At 38.7% G+C, this 20,825-nt stretch overlaps 1 protein-coding gene across 1 annotated transcript in view; it reads right to left on the bottom strand.

Moving 5' to 3' along the window:
* Window positions 1-20,825, bottom strand: part of ATP10B (ATPase phospholipid transporting 10B (putative)) — a 147,729-nt gene that overhangs the window by 4,662 nt on the left and 122,242 nt on the right. The window contains exons 18-20 of the mRNA XM_036749742.1: window positions 14,998-15,198; window positions 5,029-5,109; window positions 3,348-3,452 (exon numbers count right to left, since the gene is read on the bottom strand). Coding sequence (XP_036605637.1) covers window positions 3,348-3,452; window positions 5,029-5,109; window positions 14,998-15,198 — 387 coding nt within the window. The remainder of the gene's footprint in view (window positions 1-3,347; window positions 3,453-5,028; window positions 5,110-14,997; window positions 15,199-20,825) is intronic.

A 20,825-nucleotide genomic window follows, 5' to 3' on the forward strand; every position in this document is an offset into this window, starting at 1 on the left:
GCAAAACTGGAGGCAAGAGACTACTTTTTGCTTATACTTTTATCTCCAGTGCTTAAAACAGTTCCTGGCACACAGCATGCACTTAATAAATACTGGTTGCTTTGTCTTGCTTTAGCTGGCTTTCTCATCTTACTGTGGTTTGGGGAATAATCAGAAAAAATATGGATATTTGAACTTGTGTTAACTCTATAAAAATAACTCTGTTAAGAGTTAGCGAGATAGAGTAGATAGAGAGCTGGCATTGGAGCTAGGAAGATGTGAGTTCAGCCCTTCCTTGCCTCTAACCTATATTGGATATATGTCTCCGGGCAAGTCCTCCAACTTCTCGGCACTCTAGGCAAGTTCCCAAGATTTTTAAGTTGCAGAGAGGGTGCTGACTGCATTGGGAGAGGAAATTTCCTCATTTGGGAGTTCCCTTTGCCAACAAAATCACCGGTCCAGTACCCTAATAAGATTAGCCTTTTAGGTGAATATTATGGAAAATACAGGTTCTGGGCCCTGTTTGGAGCATCTTCAAAAAGATAACTTCTGTGCTGTGGTCTGGAAGACTAGCTCCTTTTCCAAGGGCACTGAATCACGTCTTCTGTTCGATTTCTCTGCATGATGGAGCCCTGCAGGCTCGATGGACAGAAAGAGGAACTGAAGGGGCTCAGATGCCTGAGATGCAATTAACTTAGTCGGTCTCTTCTGTCAAGTGATTACTATTGCAAAACTGCATGGAGAAGATGTTAAAAAGATGCCTTTTTTTGAAAGACGAATGATGCAGCATGTTCAGTTAAATGGCTCAGGATGCTAATTCTACTTCTTTGTAAAGAGAATTGAATGACCAATCAGAAAAAATTTCCCAAATCTCAACAGTCTCATCATCTGTCTTGGTTACAATAGTAGCCTGATTGTGTATTACTGAGTTAAAAAAAGTCTACTGGTGGCACAGTTGAATGAGAATCATGCATAGAGGTTACTCCAATAAGAAGAAAGCCTTTATGCTAAATTATTCTATAGCCAGGGCCTGGGACAATCAGGTCCTAGCTTAACTCTGTAAGTGAAGTTCCACTGACCAAAGGCAAGGTGGACCAGTGTTCTGGAGCATCAGTATGTCAAGTGGAATCCTCATTGTCCCTCTACTCCCTGTTGAATTTGTTCCTGCAATCATAAAGGCATACTATTTGCAAAGAGCTAACATTTAAGACCCTCTAAAATCTGGCCTCATTTTATCTACAATGTAGACTCCTGGAGGGCTGAACTGCTCAGTTTTTTGTCTTTGACTCCCTGAGTACCTAATACAATGCCTTGCACTTTTTTTGGGGTGGGGGGAGTGGACATGTGATTTTATTGGTGTAAGAAACTCCTGGTATGGAAATTTATTCAATCGATGCATATCAGCAAGCGATCTGAAATTCAGTCTTAAAAAGTTGCCTCTGAGGTACTGAGTGGTTAGGTGACTTGTCCATGGTCATAAAATAGGGAGCTTAATACATGCATGTTGAACTGAATGATCTATGGAACCTTGTTTCCCATTACTCCCCAACGTTAATCTTTTGTTCCAATAGGCAGAGCAATGAGGTTGGTGTCTTCACTTTCTTCAAACACTCTGCTTATTTTTTTACAAACCTTATGCCTTTCTTGTGTTCCATCCCTGCCCTCCCTCAACCTCTGGAGTATCTTCTCATTTGTTTATTTAGTTCCTATCCATCGTTCAAAGAAGGTTTTTGGCTGTCACTAACCTCTCCCTCCTCGGGAAACATTAAGGAACAGTTATAATCAGTATTTCTTAGTTTATCATTTAACTGTTTCCTCATTGTTTCATGACTGTTGGGTTTGGTCTTCCCAGTTAGACTCCAAGCTCTTTAAAGGCAAGAATCTTAGAGATCATCTAGTCTATAGCCTTTATTTTATAGATGAGGAAACCAAGGATCAGAGTGGTTAAGTGATCTGTCCATGGTCACATGGCTCGTTGTGTGTTGTTCAACAGACATGCGTTAAGTGCTTGTCATGTGGCAGGCACTGCTGGTATAAAGATAAAAAATGCCAGTCCCTGTAATGAAGGTAATTACTGTCTAAAGTGCATGGGAGGAGCAATAGTAGACCTACACGCCTAAGTTGCCCATTCCAGGAATGCCCTCGCCCTTCACCTCCAAGTCCCCTTCTTCCTTGAAGACACAGCAAAAGCACTGCTTTCTATATGAAACCTTTCCTGATCCCCCCATCTACTAGTTGATAATTGTAGCAATAACAATTATTATTTTAAGAATAGCTGGTATTTGTATTGCATCTACTGTGTGCCAGGTACTGTACTAAATGCTTTACAAATATTTTATTTGATCCTCACACAATCCTAGGAGGTAAGTGCTACTATTAATTCAATTTTATAATTGAAGAAAATGAGGCAAATAGAGGTTCAGTGACTTGCCCAAGTCCACACAGTTAATAAGTGTCTGAGGCCAAATTTGAACTCAGATTTTCCTTACTCCAAACCCAGCATTATTTCACTCTCAGCAACCTTGTATTTAACTACTTCACATTTATTTGCATTTTTCTCTTTATATTCATTATGTACTTTATTTCATATATGTACTTGTTTCTCCTGGAATGGATTCTCCATTCTTTATATTCTTTGTGCCTGGCACACAGTAGGTATTTAATCAATGTTTGTTGATTGGACAACTGATGAGAACAATACAAGGGAGAAAGCGTTAAGGGCAAAAAGGGAAATTAAGACAAAATTATTTGGGAAAATTTGGTTAAGGATAAATGATTTTCAGTTGGGAACCTGGAGGGACTTTATAAAAAAGGGGCGGGAATAGAACCTGCAACAGGCCCTGAAGGAAGAGAAGGTTTTCAATAGGGAATGCATTTGAATCACACGGTATGACTTGTATAGCTCCACAGAGATGGGAGGGAATAGGATGAGACAAATGACTAGCAATCTAATTTGGTTTCAACACAGAATGGCAAGATGGGAGGGAATAGTGTGAAAAAAGACTAGAAAGGCCAGATTGTGAAGGCTAAGGCTAAATGCAGAACCAACTCAGAATCCTCCTAACCTGTCTCCTGGCCCTCATAGACTTGCAGCATCTTATAATTGGAAAGGACCTAAGAGGACAGCTAATTGAATATAAGCCAAAATACTTGCAGAGGTAATCACTAGGAAACCACTTTGTACAGCAGAAAGAATTGTGGATTTGGAATCAGAGAACCCAGCTTTGCCTCTTATAACAAGTCAATTTGGGGTAATCCATTTAATCTCTCTGATCCTTGGGTATGTCATCTGTAAAATGGTAGAGCTGGCCTGAATGCCTTCTAAGGTTCCTTCTGACTTGAAATTTATGATCCTATGGTATCCATACCCATGTCTTCATTTCCATCGCCTGATGTAACAGAATTGTGGTGAGGGAGATGGTATTGATGGGTGTTCCAAAAGTAAAGACACCGATGTCAGAGTCCTTGTAGGTCTGCAAAAGAAACACACAGGGATTATAGGTGTGGGATGAAGCATATCTTGTCAGACTTGGACAGTGTTAGTCAGTTTCACTTATCTAGTCTCCTTGGTTGGGTAAGGGGAGAGGAATCACAGCAGAGATGTTAAACAAAAAAGCATCAGTAAAACATTTAATTAAAAATCAAAACCAACATGAATGTATTAGGTACGTTAGATCGAACAAGTGTTTACCAACCATCTACTATGTCTCAATCCTTCCCTCCTTGCTGCCGGTGTCCTCCACCTCTAACTTACTTTGTGTTAATTTTGTACATATTATATATGTATTCATACGGGATCCTATAACCTTATAATCCTATGTATGTGCAATCTCCCCTGGCTAAACTCCTTAAGGGCAGAGACTCTTTCACTTATGTCTTTGTGTTAGTGCCTAAAACAGTGCTTGGCACATACTGAGAACTTAATAAATGTTTATGGATTGACAAATTGACAGCCAGGTACTGTTTTAGGTGCTGGTCATACAAATACAAAAGTGATACAGTCCCTTCCCTTAAAGAGGTTATGTTCTATAATGGGGGAGGAGGAGAAATGGGAATTAAAAAAGATGTATTAAAAAAACACATAAGGGGCATATGTCGGCACCATTTGTGTGTGGCAATGGCCATCCTTTGGCTTCATGGAAGAGGGTTTGCTATAATAAAAATGTAAGCATTTGTGTGAGAGAAGAGGCATTTGAGAGGAGTGAGAATTTCTGATCAGGAAGAGGTCACCATGGGAAGGAGTAAGGCTGCAAATGCAAGCCAGATGTATGCCTTTTTATTAGGGAGAGAGCATCCATTAATTCAGTGGCAGCCAGACACATTAGAGACAACAACGTGTTCAGGATCAGGGATTTTAATAGGGAGAGTTTTCAGTTGGGGACAGTAAAGGAAACCAGGGAATACTCTATATAGGAGTTGGTGCCTGAACCAAGCCTAGCAAGGAGTGGGTTTTGGGCATGCAAGATGGCCTATGTAGATGCCCAGGAGTGGATTCTCCAGGTGCTGTCTGGACTAAGTGATTCAGTCTTCCTACAAACATTTGCTGGACAATTACTACATGCTCAGGACTGAGCTAGGCACTGGGGAATTCAAACTTGGGATGGAAGCCTGCCTTGTCACTACTTGTATGACCTTAGGTTAATTTCGCCCTCTCTCTAGACCCCAGTTTTCTCATCTGAAAGTGATGGGATTTTAGACCAGATGGTTTATAAAGTTGCCTCCAATTCTACATGCATGGTCTTTTGACTATACAAGGATAAGTCTAACTGGCCTGGATCTCCCCAGCACAACAAACCCTTGAGGGTAGGGACTTACACAAGGTAGGAACTTAATAATTTCTTGTTAAATCGTATTGGGTTTTCTTTCTCATCCAAAGACAGGTATCTCTATTCACTTGGTGGTAGCTGCCCACATTTCAGGTGTAGAGTTTAGGGAGATACTTTGTCTCTAGACTCAACCCTACACATTGCACAATACCAAATTCACATGCCAAAACAGGACGAAATCCTCAATCCAGGTTTAAGACTGGAAAGTCGTTATGGAACTTACCAAATAGGGGATAAAGAAACAGATGAGACTCTGATAGAAAGCGTCCATTATGGCAATCCAGAAAGTTGACATCTTGTAGAACTGTGGGGAAGGAATTCATCCAGGTTACCATCACCAAAGCTGACCTCTAATGACTGATAGAAAATTACAGACTCATTGAATCTGAAAACTGGAAGAGACCTCAGAGATCATCTGCTCCAGTCTAGATACCTCATTCGACAATGAGGAAACCCAGGTAAGAAGAGGGAAAGAAGCATGGTGCAGTGGAGTCAGAGAGACTGAGTTAATATCTCAGTTCTTCTAGTCATTACCCATATAACCTTAAGTAAATCACATAACTTCTCTGGGCCTCAGTTTGCTTGCATGTAGAATGAAGGAGATAGACAAGATGATCTCCAAGGTTCCTTCCAGCTCAAAATCTTATTATCTTGCCCAAATTCACATGGACGATGAGCAGGAGAGTGGATTAAGCGCTTAGACCTCCCAGTTTCAAGTTGGATTCTTTTTACCTTAAAAGACTTTGCTTGTAGGTGGTATATTTAGGACAATAATATCTGATGTGGTTTTTGGATTTAAATGTCAGTTATAACTGACAGTTATTCAGGCTATCTATTTATAAATGATCCACAAAAGGCCTAGAAATAAGCTAAAAGTCACTGGTTTCTGGAAGACACAGAACAGATTCGAGAAATGTGTATTCTTGTTTCCTTCATCCCCTTCTGTGCATTCCTGAGGAAAAGGAGAACAGTTTATAACCTGTATCTCAGGTACAATGACTTCTTTTAGAGCAGGTTTTCTGAACCTGAAGTCCATGAGCTTTAAAAAATATTTTCATAACTGTATTTCAATATATTTGTTTCCTTATAATCCTATGTATTTCATTTTATATATTGAAAAACATTATTCTGAGAAGGGTTCTATAGAGGCTTTACCAGACTGGTAAAGGGGTTAATGACATAGACTAGGTTAAGATCCCCTGTTTTATAGTCAATGAATAATTCATTAAATGGATATGCTATTTTTAAGAGTAAAAATAGAAAAGAATGTAAACACTCATAAACATATGTAGAGCCTGGACAAAACTGCAAGGATTTTTACTTAAGCTTGGATGAAAATCCTGTATTCTAGTGATCCTCCTGTTTCTTATCATGGCATCGAAGTGACCCTGAGCTCCCCAGGGCTGTTATGGCACAGGCAAGGTCTGGTGGGTCCTACTAAGCTTCAAAGGCTTAGTAGGGGGTCTGGTGACATTGTGCATCTGTTCATAGATGCCTGGCCTTCTTAAATTAACAAGCTCTGAACATCACTGGCCATCAGGTGATGTATTTTTTTTCTGGCCACAATTTTCTTATGAATACCATTGACTGAGGCAAGGTACTGTCCCCCAGTTTCCTACTTTTCTTCTAATTGTAGTTGCATTGGCTTTATTCGTGCAAAACCCTTTTAATTTTATATAATTAAAATTATCCATTTTATCACCAGTAAACCTCTTTATTGCCTATTTGATTACAAACTCTTCCCCGTCTGCAGATCTGGCAAGTAATTTCTTTCACACTCCACTAATTTGCTTATTATATAATTTCATATCTAAATCATGCGACCATTTTGAAATATGGTATGATATATTAGTCTGTGCCTAGTTTCTGCCATACTATTTTCCAGGTTTCCCAACAGTTTTTGTCAAATAGTGATTTCCTGCCCTAATAGCTGAGGTCTTTGGATTTATCAAACATTAGGTTACTGTGCTCATTTACTTCTGGATCTTATATAACTGATTTGTTCTACTGTTCAACCTCTCTATTTCTTAAACAGTACCAGATAGTTTTGATTATTGCAGTTTTGTAGTAGAGTTGGAGATCTGATACTGTTAGGTCCCCTTCCTTCCTTCCTTTTTTTAAAAAAAAATTGATTCCTATCATATTCTTGACCTTTTGTTCCTCCAAATGAATTTTGCTTTTATTTTTCTAGCTCTATAAAGTAATTCTTTGGTTATTCAGTATGGTACTGAACAAGTAAGTTAATTTAGGTACTATTGTCATTTTTGTTATATTGGCTTGGCCTACCCATGAGCAATGAATATTTCTCCAATTATTTAGATCTATCTTTATTTGTATGAAGAGTCTTTTATAATTGTGTTCACATAGTTCTGTGCAAGTCTAGGAAGGTAAACTCCCATGTATTTTATACTGTCTGAGGTTATTTTTATATGAAATTTCTCTATCTCTTCCTGTGTTTGTTTTGTTAATTTACAGAAATGCTAATGATTTGTGTATGTTTATTTTATATCCTGCAACTTTGCTGAAGCTGTTAATTGTATTGATTAGTTTTTTAGCTTACTCTCTAGGGTTCTCTAAGTAAATCATCATATCATCTGCATAAGTGATGGTTTTGTTTCTGCTTTGACAATATTTATTCTTTCAATTTTTTTTCTTGTCTTTGCTGTAGCTAGCATTTCTAGTACAATTTTGAATAGTAATGGTGATAATGGACATCTTTGTTTCACCTCTGATCTTATAGGCTTTTAGCTTATCCCCATTACAGATAATGCTTGCTGATAGTTTTAAATATATACTACTTGTCATTTTAAGGAGCGCTCCATTTATTCCTGTGCATTCTACCATTTTTTCTTTTTTCTTTAATAGGAATGGGTATTGTATTTTATCAAATATTTTTCCTGCATCTATTGAAATTATATGATTTTTGTTGGTTTTATTGTTACTATGTCAATTATGTTTCTAGCTTTCCTAATATTGAGCCAAACCTGCTTTCCTGGTATAAATCCAACCTGGTCATAGTGTATGATCTTTGTGAGATATATTGCAGCAGTTTCCTTTCTAACATTTTATTTAAACTTTTTGCATCATTATTCATTAGGGAAATTGGTTTATGGCTTTCTTTTTGTGTTTTGACTCTCCTTGGTTTAGATATGGAGACCATATTAGGGTCTTTGAAGGGGTAGAATATTTTCTTTACCTATTTTTTCAAACTTTTTATGTAGTGCTGGAATTAATTGTTCTTTAAACATTTGGTAGAATTAGTTTGTAAATCCATCTGGTCTTGGGATTTTTTTCTTAGTCTTATGGCTTATTCAATTAATTTTTCTAAGATAGGGTTATTTGAGTATTGTATTTCCTGTTCTATTAATTAGGGCAATTTATGTTTTTGTAAATATTCATCCATTTCATTTCAATTGTGATTTTTATTGGCATATATAGTTGGGCAAAACAATTCCTAATAATTGCTTTTAATTTCCCTTTGGTTTTGAATTAACTTTTTTCATTTTTGATACTGGTAATATTATTTTCTTTCTTTTTAATAATCAAAATAAATTAATGGCTTATCTATTTTAATGTTTTTCTTTAAAAAATAGCTCCTACTTTTTTTTTTGAGGCAATTGGGGTTAAGTGACTTGGTCACATAGCTAGTATATGTCTAAGGCTGGATTTGAACTCAGGTCCTCATGACTCCAGGGTCAGCTCCTATTTTTATTTATTAGTTCAATTTTTTTAAACTTCCATTTCTCTCCTTTAATTTTCAGGCTTTCTATTTTTGGTGTTTAATTAGCACTTTTAAATTCTGTTGGTTTTCTAGTGCTTTTCCCTCTGTTTTGATTGTTGTTGAATGCCCCATTCCTTGATCTGTTCTTTCTCTCTTTTGTTGATGAAAGAGTTCAGAGATAGAAAATTTCCTCTAAGGATATGCCTTCATGCCACAGATTTTGATATGTTGTCTTCTTGTCATCTTGAATGAAATTATTATTTCTATGATTTGTTCTTTGATTCACCCATTCTTTAGGATTAAGCTACATAGTTTCCAATTAAATTTTAATTTATGCTTCAAAGTGTCCTTATTAAACATGTTTATTGCGTGTCAGAAAAGACACACTTAATATTTCTGCTTCTGTGCATTTGTTTGTGAGGTGTTCATATCCTTAACATGGCAAATTTTTGTAGATGTGCCATGCACAGCTAAGAAATAGGTAGATTTCTTTTTCCCATTTAATATGCTCCAGAGGCCTATCATATCTAACTTTTCTAAAATTCTCTTCCTCTCCTTAACATTATTTTTGTTTATTTTATGGTTAGATTTACCTAAGCCCAAGAGGGGTAAATTGAGGTCTCTTATTATTACAGTTTAACTTTTTCTTTAAGAATTTAGATGTGTCATTTGGTGCATATATGTTTAGAATTGATATTAATTTGTTGTCTGTGGTACCTTTTAGAGAAATATAGTTTCTCCATTCATCAGCTTTATTTAGGTCATTTTTGCTCTTTCTTTATCTGAGAAAAAGATATCTTTTTACTTTTGCTGAGGCATAACAGATCATGATTTGCTCTTTATTTTAACTCAATGTGTATCTTTCTCTTTCAAGCATGCTTCAAATACGCTCTGCCATCGTCTTCTGTTTTAGGGGTGAGTTCATCTCATTCACATTCCCAGTTACAGTTGCTATTTATTTCCCTCTTCCATTCTCTTATACTTTTCTTTCCTTTTTTTCTAGTGTCTCCTCTTTAAAAGTCTTTTGCTTCTCACTCTTGTTTCCTTTAATCTAATCTCTCTTTTATTTCTCCATTTTTCCCCCTTAGCCCCTTTCCTCCTAATTCCCTGTGGAGTAAGATTAATTTCTGTATCCAACTGCATATATATTTATATTCTTCTCTCCTTCAACCACTCACATGAGAGTGAGGTTCAAGTGTTCCCGCTGCTCCCATTCTATTGTATAAACTTTTCCTTATATACTTCATTTATGTGAGATAATTTTCTCTGTTCTTCCTCTCCTTTCTTACTTTCCCAGTGCGCTCAGCTTCCATTTTTCTTCTGATATTATCCAAATATGATAGAATCATACTTAGAACTTCTGTCTAATTGGATTCCCTCTAAGACACTCGGTGATGATAAAATTCTCTCCTGGATCTATTTTCCAGGTCAGTGGTTTTTCCAAGGAGATATTTCACATTGTCTTCCATTTTTTCATTCCTTTGGTTCTGTTTTATAATATCCTGATTTCTCATAAAGTCACTAGCTTCCACTTGCTCCAATCTAATTTTTAAAGTAGTATTTTCTTCAGTGGTCTTTTGGACCTCCTTTTCCATTTGGCTAATTCTGCCTTTCAAGGCATTCTTCTCCTCATTGGCTTTTTGGAGCTCTTTTGCCATTTGAGTTAATCTATTTTTTAAGGTGTTGTTTTCTTCAGTGTATTTTTCAGTATTTTTTTGGGTCTCCTTTAGCAAGTCATTGACTTGTTTTTCATGGTTTTCTCTCATCCTTCTCATTTCTCTTCCCAATTTTTCCTCTACTTCTCTAACTTGCTTTTCCAAATCCTTTTTGAGCTCTTCCATGGCCTGGGACCAGTTCATGTTTTTCTTGGAGGTTTCTGTTGTAAGCTCTTTGACTTTATTAATTTCTTCTGTCTGTATGTTTTGGTCTTCTTTGTCAGCAAAGAAAGAATGCAGAGTCTGAGACTGAATCTCGGTGGGTTTTTGCTGCCTGGCCATAATCCCAGCCAACTAACTTGACCTTTGAGTTTTTCAGTGGGGTATGACTGCTTGTGGACTACAGAGTTCTATGTTCCACGCTTGGGGGGGAGGTGCCAGCTCTGCCAGACCAGCACTGCTCCTTCCCCAAGAACCCCCAACCCAAACTGGGCTCAGATCTTCGGCAGGCTGTGCACCCCTGCTCTGATCCGCCACTTAATTCCTCCCACCAGGTGGGCCTGGAGCCGGAAGCAGCAGCAGCCATAGCTGCCCCACCTCCGCTGCCCCCAGAGCTGGAAGCCGAACCGGGAACTCCTTCCACTCCCGCAGCTTTTCCCACTAACCTTCTCAGCAGTCTTTGGTGTTTGTGGGTTGAGAAGTCTCGTAACTGCCGCAGCTCACTGAATCAGGGCGCTAGGGCATGCTCTGCCCGGTTGCTGGTCTTGTTGGTCCACGCTGCTCAGGCTGGGCTCTGCTCCACTCCGTTCCCAGCTCCCAGCTCCCAGCTCCGTGTGGGATAGACCTCACCCAGAGACCATCCAGGCTGTGCTGGGCTGGAGCCCTGCTTCCCTCTGCTGTTCTGTGGGTTCTGCCGTTCTAGAATTGGTTCAGAGCCATTTTTTAAAGATTTTTGGAGGGGCTTGGCAGGGAGCTCAGGCTGGTCCCTGCTTTCCAGCTGCCATCTTGGCTCCGCCCTCCGGTGATGATAAAATTCTGAGAGCTTACATGTATCGTCTCCCCATATATGAATACAAAAAATTTATCCTTGTTTAGTCCCTTATGACTTTTCATTCATGTTTACCTTTTTTTCTTTTATTAAATTCCTATGTTTACATTTCAAATTTTCTATTTAGCTCTAGTCTTTTCATTAGGAAAACCTGAAAGTTCTCTATTTAATTAAAGGTCCATTTTTTGTTCTGTAGGATTATACTCTATTTTGCTAGGAAGGTTGTTCTTGGTCATAAGCCTAAATCCTTTGCTCTCTGTTATATCATATCCCAAACTTTCTGTTTCTTTATAATGGTGGCTTCTAAGTCCTACATTATTCCATCTCTCTTTGGTACATGAATCTTTTTTTTTTTCTGACTGCTTGCAATATTTTTTTTTCCTTGACCTGGGAACTCTGGATTTTTGTTATAGTATTCCTGGGAGTTTTCACTTTGGAGTTTCTTCCAGGATGTGACTAATAGATTCTTTCAATTTCTACTTTACCCTCTGGTTCTTAGATATCTGGGCAGTTTTAAAAATTGATTTCTTGAAATATAATGTCTATGGTCTTTTTAATTTTTTTTGTTTTCAGCTTATAGGTAGACCAATAATTCTTAAATCATCTCTCCTCCATCTGTTTTCCAGGTCTATTGTTTTTCTACTTTACATTTTCTTCTATTTTTTCAGTCTTTTTATTTTGTTTTATTATTTCTTGATGTCTCATGGAATCATTAGCTTCCATTTGGCCAATTATAGGGCCAAGGAGTTACTTTCTTCAGTAAGATTTTGCACCCCTTTTACTAATCTGTTAATTCTCTTGTAGTTTTCTTCCATAGCACTCATTTGGTTTTTAAAATAATTTTTAAGCTCCCTTTTAAACTCTTTAACTTATCTAGGAATTGTTTATGGGCTTGGGTCCAATGAGCATTTTTCCTTGAGGCCTTGTTTATAAGTTGTTTCTGAGTCGTGTGTGTGTATGTGCATGTGCGTGTGCGTGTGTGTGTGTGTGTGTGTGTGTGTGTGTGTGTGTGTGTCTTGAGCTTTTCCATCAGCATAGAAGCTTTTTATGATTGGGTTCTTCTTATATTTTCTTATTCTTCCAGCCTCCTTCTTGATTTTAGACTTTATGTTAGTCTAAGTTCTACACACTTTGGTGGAGCGAGGGGAGGGGGATGTCTGGCCCAAGATTCTGTACTTTTATATTCTGCTGCTGTTTTCATAGCTCAATATGGCAACCTGTAAGTTTTCAGTGCTCTCTTGCTGGTGTGATCCAGAGAGAGGTCTGTTCCCTGATGTCTTGGTTTGAGGTCTGACAGTTCCTGACCCAGATTTGGGTCTGTTGACTTGTGTGTGATTAAGTTTCAGTAGATTGGACTCAGTCACTCTTAACCCACTGGGAGGCTCTGCAGGTTTGGAGTGACTGAACTGCTCTCTCCCCTTTGGTCTGGGATCCTTGCCTTGGTAGTTCTACTGTAGGCTTAGATGCTGTATTAAAGGGTAGAGCTATGTTCTTGCTGCTCTGCTCCTGAGCTCAGAACCAGAAAGATACATTTCCAGAATTTATTTCTTGCTCATTACACAGGCAGGGTGGACCCATGCTCCCTTGAGAGTGTAACAACTCTTCTCTGCCCTGGATCCATGACCAGGAACTGGGCAATTAATGACAACATCATAGCACCTGTTCTGCACCCAGTGCCAATTGAGGGATTCCCTGGGAACTCCTCAGCCCCAGTTATTCCTTCCCTGGTGTTCTGTCTCAGACCTCTTTTTCTGGGGACTGGAGTCCTATCCACCACATCTGCCTCTGAGCTAGGGTCCTGGTCATCCCCAGTCCCAAATATCTGCAGACCTCTCTGTCTGTCTATGCTTCTCTGGGCTAGAAAAGAGATTCATTGTGACTTTTCCTTGGTTTTACAAATTAGAATTTGGTCTGGTGCAGTTTCTAGATTATTATGGAGGAGGTGTTCTGGAAAAGCTAGGCAAAAGTGCTTCCTCTCACTCCAAATGCCTTCCTCTTCATCTGCTCAAATCTTCTCCATCCTTAAATGTGGAGCTCCAGTCTTACTTTCTCCATGAAGCCTATACTGTCTATTCTGACTCACATTAATTTCTTCCTTCTCTGGCCTCCACTAGAAGCTAGCTTATAGATATAACCTTGTATTTATCACATACTTTTCCAAATTGTTCTGGAATTGCCTCAGGAGCATCAGTTAGGTTCAGGGAAAAGAGCACTGAACTTAGTGGGCTGAACTTGACATTATAGGATCTCAGTTCAAATCTCAGCTCTGCCACTTAATTCTTATGTGACCTTGGGTAGGTCATTTATGTTTTCTTGGCCTTAGTTTCTTTCTCTGTAAAAGAAAGGGTTTGACTAGATGATCTCCAAGGTTCTTTCCAACTCTAAAACCAGCTAGGTAGCATAGTGCATAGAGTGCTGCAGTCAGGAAGACCTGAGATCAAATGCTGCCTCGAACAAACAATGATGATGATGATAATTAGCATTTTTAATTTAATGTTTACATATATTATCTCATTTGATCCTTAGGATAACTCTTATCTCCATTTTATAGATGAAGAATCTGAGGTTGAGAGAGGTTAAGTAACATGCCCAAGACCAGATTCAAACTCCAAATCCAATACTCCATCCACTGTGCCACCTAGTTGTGACCCTGGACAAATCACTTAAATTCTTTGACTCAGTTTCATCTTAAAATAGGGATAATAAAATCAACTACTTCTATAGATAATCTCTAATTTATCCTGCATATATTTTGTTTACTCATCATTGTTTATTGTCTCCCCCTTTAGACTGTAAGCTCCTTGAGAGCAGGGACTGTCTTTTGCCTTTCTTGTATCCCAAACACTTAGTGTAGTTCCTAGAACATGTTGGGTGCTTCAAAAAGACTGAGTGTCTCCTCCGGTTGTGAGAATGAAATTAAGTAACCCATCAAGTGCTTTGCAAACCTTAGAGCACTATACAAGGTGTCCATAAAGTCTGTGTGCATTTTAAAATAGTTGTAACTTTGTAATTATATGTGATAGAAAGAATCTGTAACAAGGATTAAAAAGCTTGATGTATCTAGCTTATTTTTGTCTTTAGAAATTTTATGTTTATTTTTAGAAATTCAACTTAAAAATTACTTATTTTTTTCAGGATTACTGTTGACCCCTGGCTTCACTAGAAGAGAAAGTGAAAACTGTGTTCTTTGGCTGGCTGAACTAAAATCTACCACCGCTGTCCAAAGTCTGCCATTTTCTTGGCCTCCACGTTAGCCAGATTTGACTACGTTGGATTTCTTTTTATGGGGACATGTGAAAACTAATGTTTATTCAACCAAACATCAATCTAAAGAAGACTTGCAAGCTAGGATAACTGATGTGATTGCTAGCATTACTGAAAATCAGCTTCAAAATGTTTTCCACGAACTACAGAATTGTGTTACCCTTTGTATAGTAATAAATATTAACAAGAACAATAAAAAATTAATTTTCTTCTTTCTCTTGCTTTTTACAGATTCTTTCTATCACATAATTACAAAGTTACAACTATTTTAAATTGCACATGGACTTTATGGACACTTTATGGACATAAATACCAGCTATTATGATCCTATGATCTAGGCATGCCTGCCCAAAAATAAGCAGAAGACTCTATTCTCTACTTCCGCTATTTCTCACAACTGAACTCAATCCTTAGCTAATACTTGAATCCCCTAGTTTGGACCCAAAGCTAGGGAACATAACTTTTCTGGGCTTACCCTGAGAACCACGGCCCCAAACTCCTTACCTTAGAGTTCTGCCCGCTCCTGTAGAGTTCTGGCAGAGCCAGGAGGGTTTCAGCAGAGATGTCTTTATCTAGGACCCCGAAGATGAGGGGTGGTAAGGAGGTGAAGAAGAGGTTGAAGAATATCGTCTGCCAGTAATCGATCATGGTGGTACCCGAAAAACCACAGAAGAATTGGTACCAAAACAGAAGGTTGACATAGCACTGTAGAGGGAGATGGTGAGATCTTTAGTTACCTCTGGAGCTCATTCAACCCAGGATTTCCAAAGTATGCTGACGACATGCCAATGAAAGTAATTTTGATATATCTTAGGGAGTGATCATACAAAGGGCAGACCGCTGCTGTAACTATAGACTTGGAGCTGCTATATGGTCATGAGGATAACAGATTTGTTTATGTATTTATTCATTTATCTATCTATCTATCTATCTATCTATCTATCTATCTATCTATCTATCTATCTATTGCATCTTTGGTGATGAAGAACATTCCATATATCATTCCATTTGATCCTCATGAAAACCTTGTGAATAAGATGGGACAGATGTTAGTCTCATTTTATAAATTAATAATAATGGTGATGATAACTTACATTTACATAGAGCTTTAAGGTATACAAATACATAATATACATTATCTAATTTGACTTTCAAAAACACCTTGTTTTGTTGTTCAGTTGTTTTAGTCATTTTTGGCTCTTTGTGATGGCATTTGAGGTTTTCTTGGCAAAGATACTAGAGTGGTTTGCCATTTCCTTCTCCAACTCATTTTACAGATGAAGAAACTGAAGCAAACAGGGTTAAATAAGTTGCCCACGGTCACACAGCTAGATGAGTCTTCCTAACTCCAGGCCCGGTATGCTATCTACTGCCACCTAGCTAACCTTAACCACCTTGGTAGGTTCTAGTAATTATGATCCCTCACTTCCCACCCTCCTTGATAGATGATGAAATTGAAGACCAGAGAGTTTAAAATGAATTACCCAAGTCACTCAGAAGAACTGGGACTCTGAGCCTATGCACACCATATTTTGTGCCTTTGAGGCTGACTTGCCAGAATAGAGTTACTCTGAAGGTTAGTGGCAAAGCTTGGAGCAAAAGTCCTAACTTTCAGGTCAATGACCTTTCCAAGATTCCTTTTTCCTTCTTGTTCTCTGTCTTCTAAGATGCTGCTGCTTTGTGGGTTGCTGCTTTTGATTAAAAGCATGGCCATGCAGCCCTCTTCTTTCTACCCAGGGGATATGACTGTCTGCAGTTATTTGATTTTTTTTTTAGTTTTGAAACCTAGGTCTGAAAACCTGAACCTGTTGTTTCCTGCCCTGGCCCTTTTACCTCTGCTTGTTGCTTTTGCTCAAAGAGAGAACTGTTTTCATCACTGGGTACTGCATACCAGGCTGGTCTTCCCCCTGATGCAGATTCCCAGCTATGCTACTTGGAGGGCAATCTTTCTTCAGCTAGTCTCTGAAGTGTTTCTTGGAAGACAGGGGCCTAATGATGCTGTGAAGAATCTGATATAGCACTATGTACAGATTTTCAAAGCACTCAATGTGCTGTTCCTAAGAGTTAAGAAGGAAAAAAAAACCTCAGTAAATTTATTTGATCTATCTGCCTGTCTACCTATCTCGCTTTTAAATTCTTTTTCCTCTCCATATGTGATTTCAGGCTTTCCTTTTAACATGCTAGTGAGGTAAATAGGACATATATTTGTTAGCTGAGGAAGGAACACACATGTATTAAGCACTTTTGTGCTAGGCACTGTGCTAAGTGCTAACCAAATACTATCTCATTTGATTTTCACAACCAACCTAGGAAGGAGAGAAAGCTGAGGCACACAGAGGTTAAGTGACTTGTCCAGGGTCACAGCTAGTAAATATCTGAGGCTGAATTTGAACTTGGGTCTTTCTGACTTCAGGTCTAGTGCTCTACCTGCAGTGCCAGGTAGCTGAGTTATCTTGTCTAAAGAATGTAAATTATAATAACACTTGTGTTCCCACCTACAGTGGCTGTTATGTGGAACACATTTGATAATGCTATAATGTGAGTTGTTGTAATATTAATTATGGTGGTTTTTTTTTTTTTTACTGTTTTCTCTTTGAGAATGCTAAAGTAATCAAGTGCCTTTGATTAAGTCTTGCTAGGTGGGAAACCCCAGGCCCACACCCTTTTTCTGATTAAGTGTGAAGCCTTCAGGCCCTGGACAGGGTATATAAACTCAGAGGTTAGTATTTTGTTTGGGGTTGTCACTCAATGGAAGAGTGTCATGTGATTTGACTAGACGAGACTCTGGGCAGCTGTTGTTAAGAGCCCCTCCCGCTTTGAAAAAACCCAGATGTTGGTGCTTCTCTGGTAACTATGTGTTGCTATGGATAGACTAGTTTGTGTTATTTCCTCTGTTTATATAATGTATGTTTGTAATTTATGTTTGTATTTCCTCTGAAGTTCAGGGTGCTGGCTTTTCCCCCTGAACTAAGTGAATGATATATGTATGTTGGATTAAAGTAAGATTGTTAACCCCTTAAAGTTGCTTTCCTTAGAAAAGCAGATCAAAGAACCTGTGCTGGCAGCTCTTGTTGCTGGTCTTGTTGGGTCTTACACTTCAGCAGCAGCTGCAAACAGCATTGTTGTTACAGTTGTCTATTATTATAATTATTAATTTAGAGGCAACATACCATAATGGATAGACAGTTTTGGAGCCAGGAAGACCTAGGTTCAAATCCTACCTCTGACACGTATTGTTTGTGCATGACTGGGCAAATCACTATACCTTTCAATGCTGTAGGTAGTTCTGTAAGACTATAATTGTAGATAAAGTGCTGGCTTGCATTGGTAGAAGGAGTTGAGAGTTCCTGGTACCAGTAAAATCATAGGTCCATTCCCTATCTCAAGTCTCCCTCCTGTCCTCATGTCCTCCTGGCAAATCCTAGGCATTTCTCTCTTAGGATTCATTTCCAAGAGAACGAGAATACTTCATTTTACAGATGGAGGAAACTCCATCTGTCTCTAAAGACAGTCTTAGTCACACAGCTGCTTAGTAATAGAACTGAGACTTACTTTATAGACTGGACTAGGAGTTAGAAAATCTGGTTTCTAGTTACAATCCTTCCAATTACTAGGCACATGACACTGGACAATTCATTTAACCCTTGTGAGATACAGAATAAGGAAAGGAAAAATTTCTGCTGTGGAAATTCCCCTCACCAATGCAAATTAGCAACTTGTCTGCCAAATGTGCTCTTTGAGCGTTGTTAGAGCACAAAGAGGTTATAAGTGACTTGCCTTTGTGTCAAAGCTAGAACTTGAACCCAGGCTGTCCTGATTTGAAGACTGACCTTTTATCTCTGACACTATGTTGTTTCAGTTTTCTCATCTGCAAAATGGAGATAATAGAATCCTACTATGTTTGAGCTGACAGGGGGCCTTAGAGATCACTTTGGCTATTTTACTGATCAAAGAACAAATGGCCCAAGATAATGAAATGATTTTCCCAAAGCCAGTATGACTTGGGAAGCTGGATATTGATCTCAGGTCTTCTGAGAGCCAACACTAGTGTTGACTATGCTTAAGCTGTCTACTCAATAAATACTTGCTCTGGGCAGACTTCAGAAAAACCTAGAAAGACTTATGTGAACTGATGCTTAGTGAAGAGAGCAGAACAAGGAGAACATTGTACACATTTACAGCCACATTGTGTGATGACTAACTGATGGACTTAGATCTCAGCAATGCAAGGTTCTAAGACAACCCCAAAAGGCTCATGATGGAAAATGTCATCCACATCCAGAGAAGGAACTATGGAGTCTGAATGCAGATGGAAGCACACCATTTCCTCTCCATCTCTCTTTTTTTTGTTGTGTTTTGTGTCTTCTTTTTTTGTGATTCATCCCATTGGTTCTAATTCTTCTTCACAACATGACTAATGTGAAAACATGTTTAATATGAATGTATATGTAGAGCCTGTGTCAGATTGCATGCTGTCTTGGGGAGGGGAGGAGAGGTGGGAGAAGGAGAAAATTTAAAATTCAAAAGCTTGTGGAACTGAATGTTGAAAACTAAAAATAAATAAAAAAATAAATACCTGCTATGCCTTCTTCACTGAGTTCTAAGAGTCAAATGACCTCATGTATATAGAGACACTTTGAAAACTAAGTGCTATGCAAATGTAAGGAGTTGGACAACACTTAGCATAATGCCTTGGATAGCATATATTTGAAAAATATGTTATTTGCTCTCCCAACTCTTTCTGCTCCCCTGCCCCTTCCATTTTTCTCTGGGAAAAAAAAGCAGAAGGAAAATTTTTGAAGTGCTGAAAAAGGAGGTCTGTCTGCTCACTATTATAGACCAGAAAAAAGGATGGCTCTTCTCAGCTGAGTATATTTGCCAAAAAAATTGGAGCCAACCCATTTATCTTAAGGGCAACCCCAGTCATTGAAACACATTCTGTTGGAGGCAACCAAAACTCATCTTCCCAATGGAATGTAAGGCGCTTGAGGGAAGTGAATATTTCATTTCGGTCTTTGTATCCCTGGCATCGAGTATGCACACACTAAATGCTTATTGATTGATCTTGGGGCAGCCTAATCCCCATGAGAATTAAGCATGAGTTGTCTTTATTCCTTTTTAACAAGAGACCAGAACTCATGTTCACACTCTATGGGGAAGATAGGGATAGGGATAAACATAGGCATAGGGGATTGGATTTATCATTTCATTGCTAGAGAGAATTTCCAGATAAGGAAATTCCCTCTACCAATTCAAGTTGGGACTATTTCTGTAACTTACAGTCTTAAAGAGTTGCCTAGAACCTTGAGAGGTGGTGACTCGTCCTGGATCATATAGCCAATATGTGTCAAGTGGGACTTGAACCTAGGTCTTCCTGGATTTGAGACCAGTTCTGCATCTATCGTGCTACAATCAACATTCCAGACAAAAGCTCCCCTTAAATACATTGAAGCTGGTCATATGATCAATATCTCCTCACTCCCACCCAACCAAAATATTTTTCCCTCTGAGTGAGAGAGTGACTGAAGTGTTTTGTTTTGTTTTTTAAACAGAAGAGAAGCAACATGATATAGTGACTAGGGAACTGGATTTGGATTCAAATCTTTCCTCAGATACTTGCTAGCTATATGACCCTGGGCAAGTCACTTAAGCTGTCTGTGTCTCAATTTCCTCATCTGTAAAAGGAAAGAGTTGGACTTGATGGCCCCTTAAGTCCTTTCCAGATCTAAATCTATGATCCTACATCTTCCCTCTCCTTGCAAAGGTCTGGGCACATTTTGTTGTTGTTCACTTGTTTCAGTCATACCTAACTCTTCATGACCCCTTGGGGGTTTTCTTGGCAAAGATTCTGGAGTGGTTTTCCATTTCCTTCTCCAGCTCGTTTTATAGATGAAGAAACTAAGGCAAGTGGAGTTAAATGATTACCCAGGGTCACACAGCTAGTAAGTGTCTGAGGTTGGATTTAAACTTGATTCTCCCTGACTCCAGGCGTGATGCTATATCCACTGCCACCACCTAGACACCTATGTGCTGGGCACATAGTAGGTACTAAAAAATTATTGAAGGATTGCTTGATCTTAGATCCAGACCTTATGAATCAGCTGAAGAAGAATTAATGTATCCTTCAGCTAGATTGCAACACCGGAAGAGTACTTATTTTATTTTATTATTTTTTGCAGTCTCCTCAAAACAGTTCAGGATCTGTTGTTTCCCCACTTTTTGCAGAGCTTTTTCACCTTTTGAGAAATGCCTTAGATCTGGTGACGGCATTGCTTCAATTTCTGTCTGGCCTGTTTCCTCTGAGAAGCCACAGCAGCCGTGATTAATTCATT

Source organism: Trichosurus vulpecula, chromosome 3 (assembly GCF_011100635.1).
Source record: "Trichosurus vulpecula isolate mTriVul1 chromosome 3, mTriVul1.pri, whole genome shotgun sequence".
NCBI classification, from domain to species: Eukaryota; Metazoa; Chordata; class Mammalia; order Diprotodontia; family Phalangeridae; genus Trichosurus; species Trichosurus vulpecula.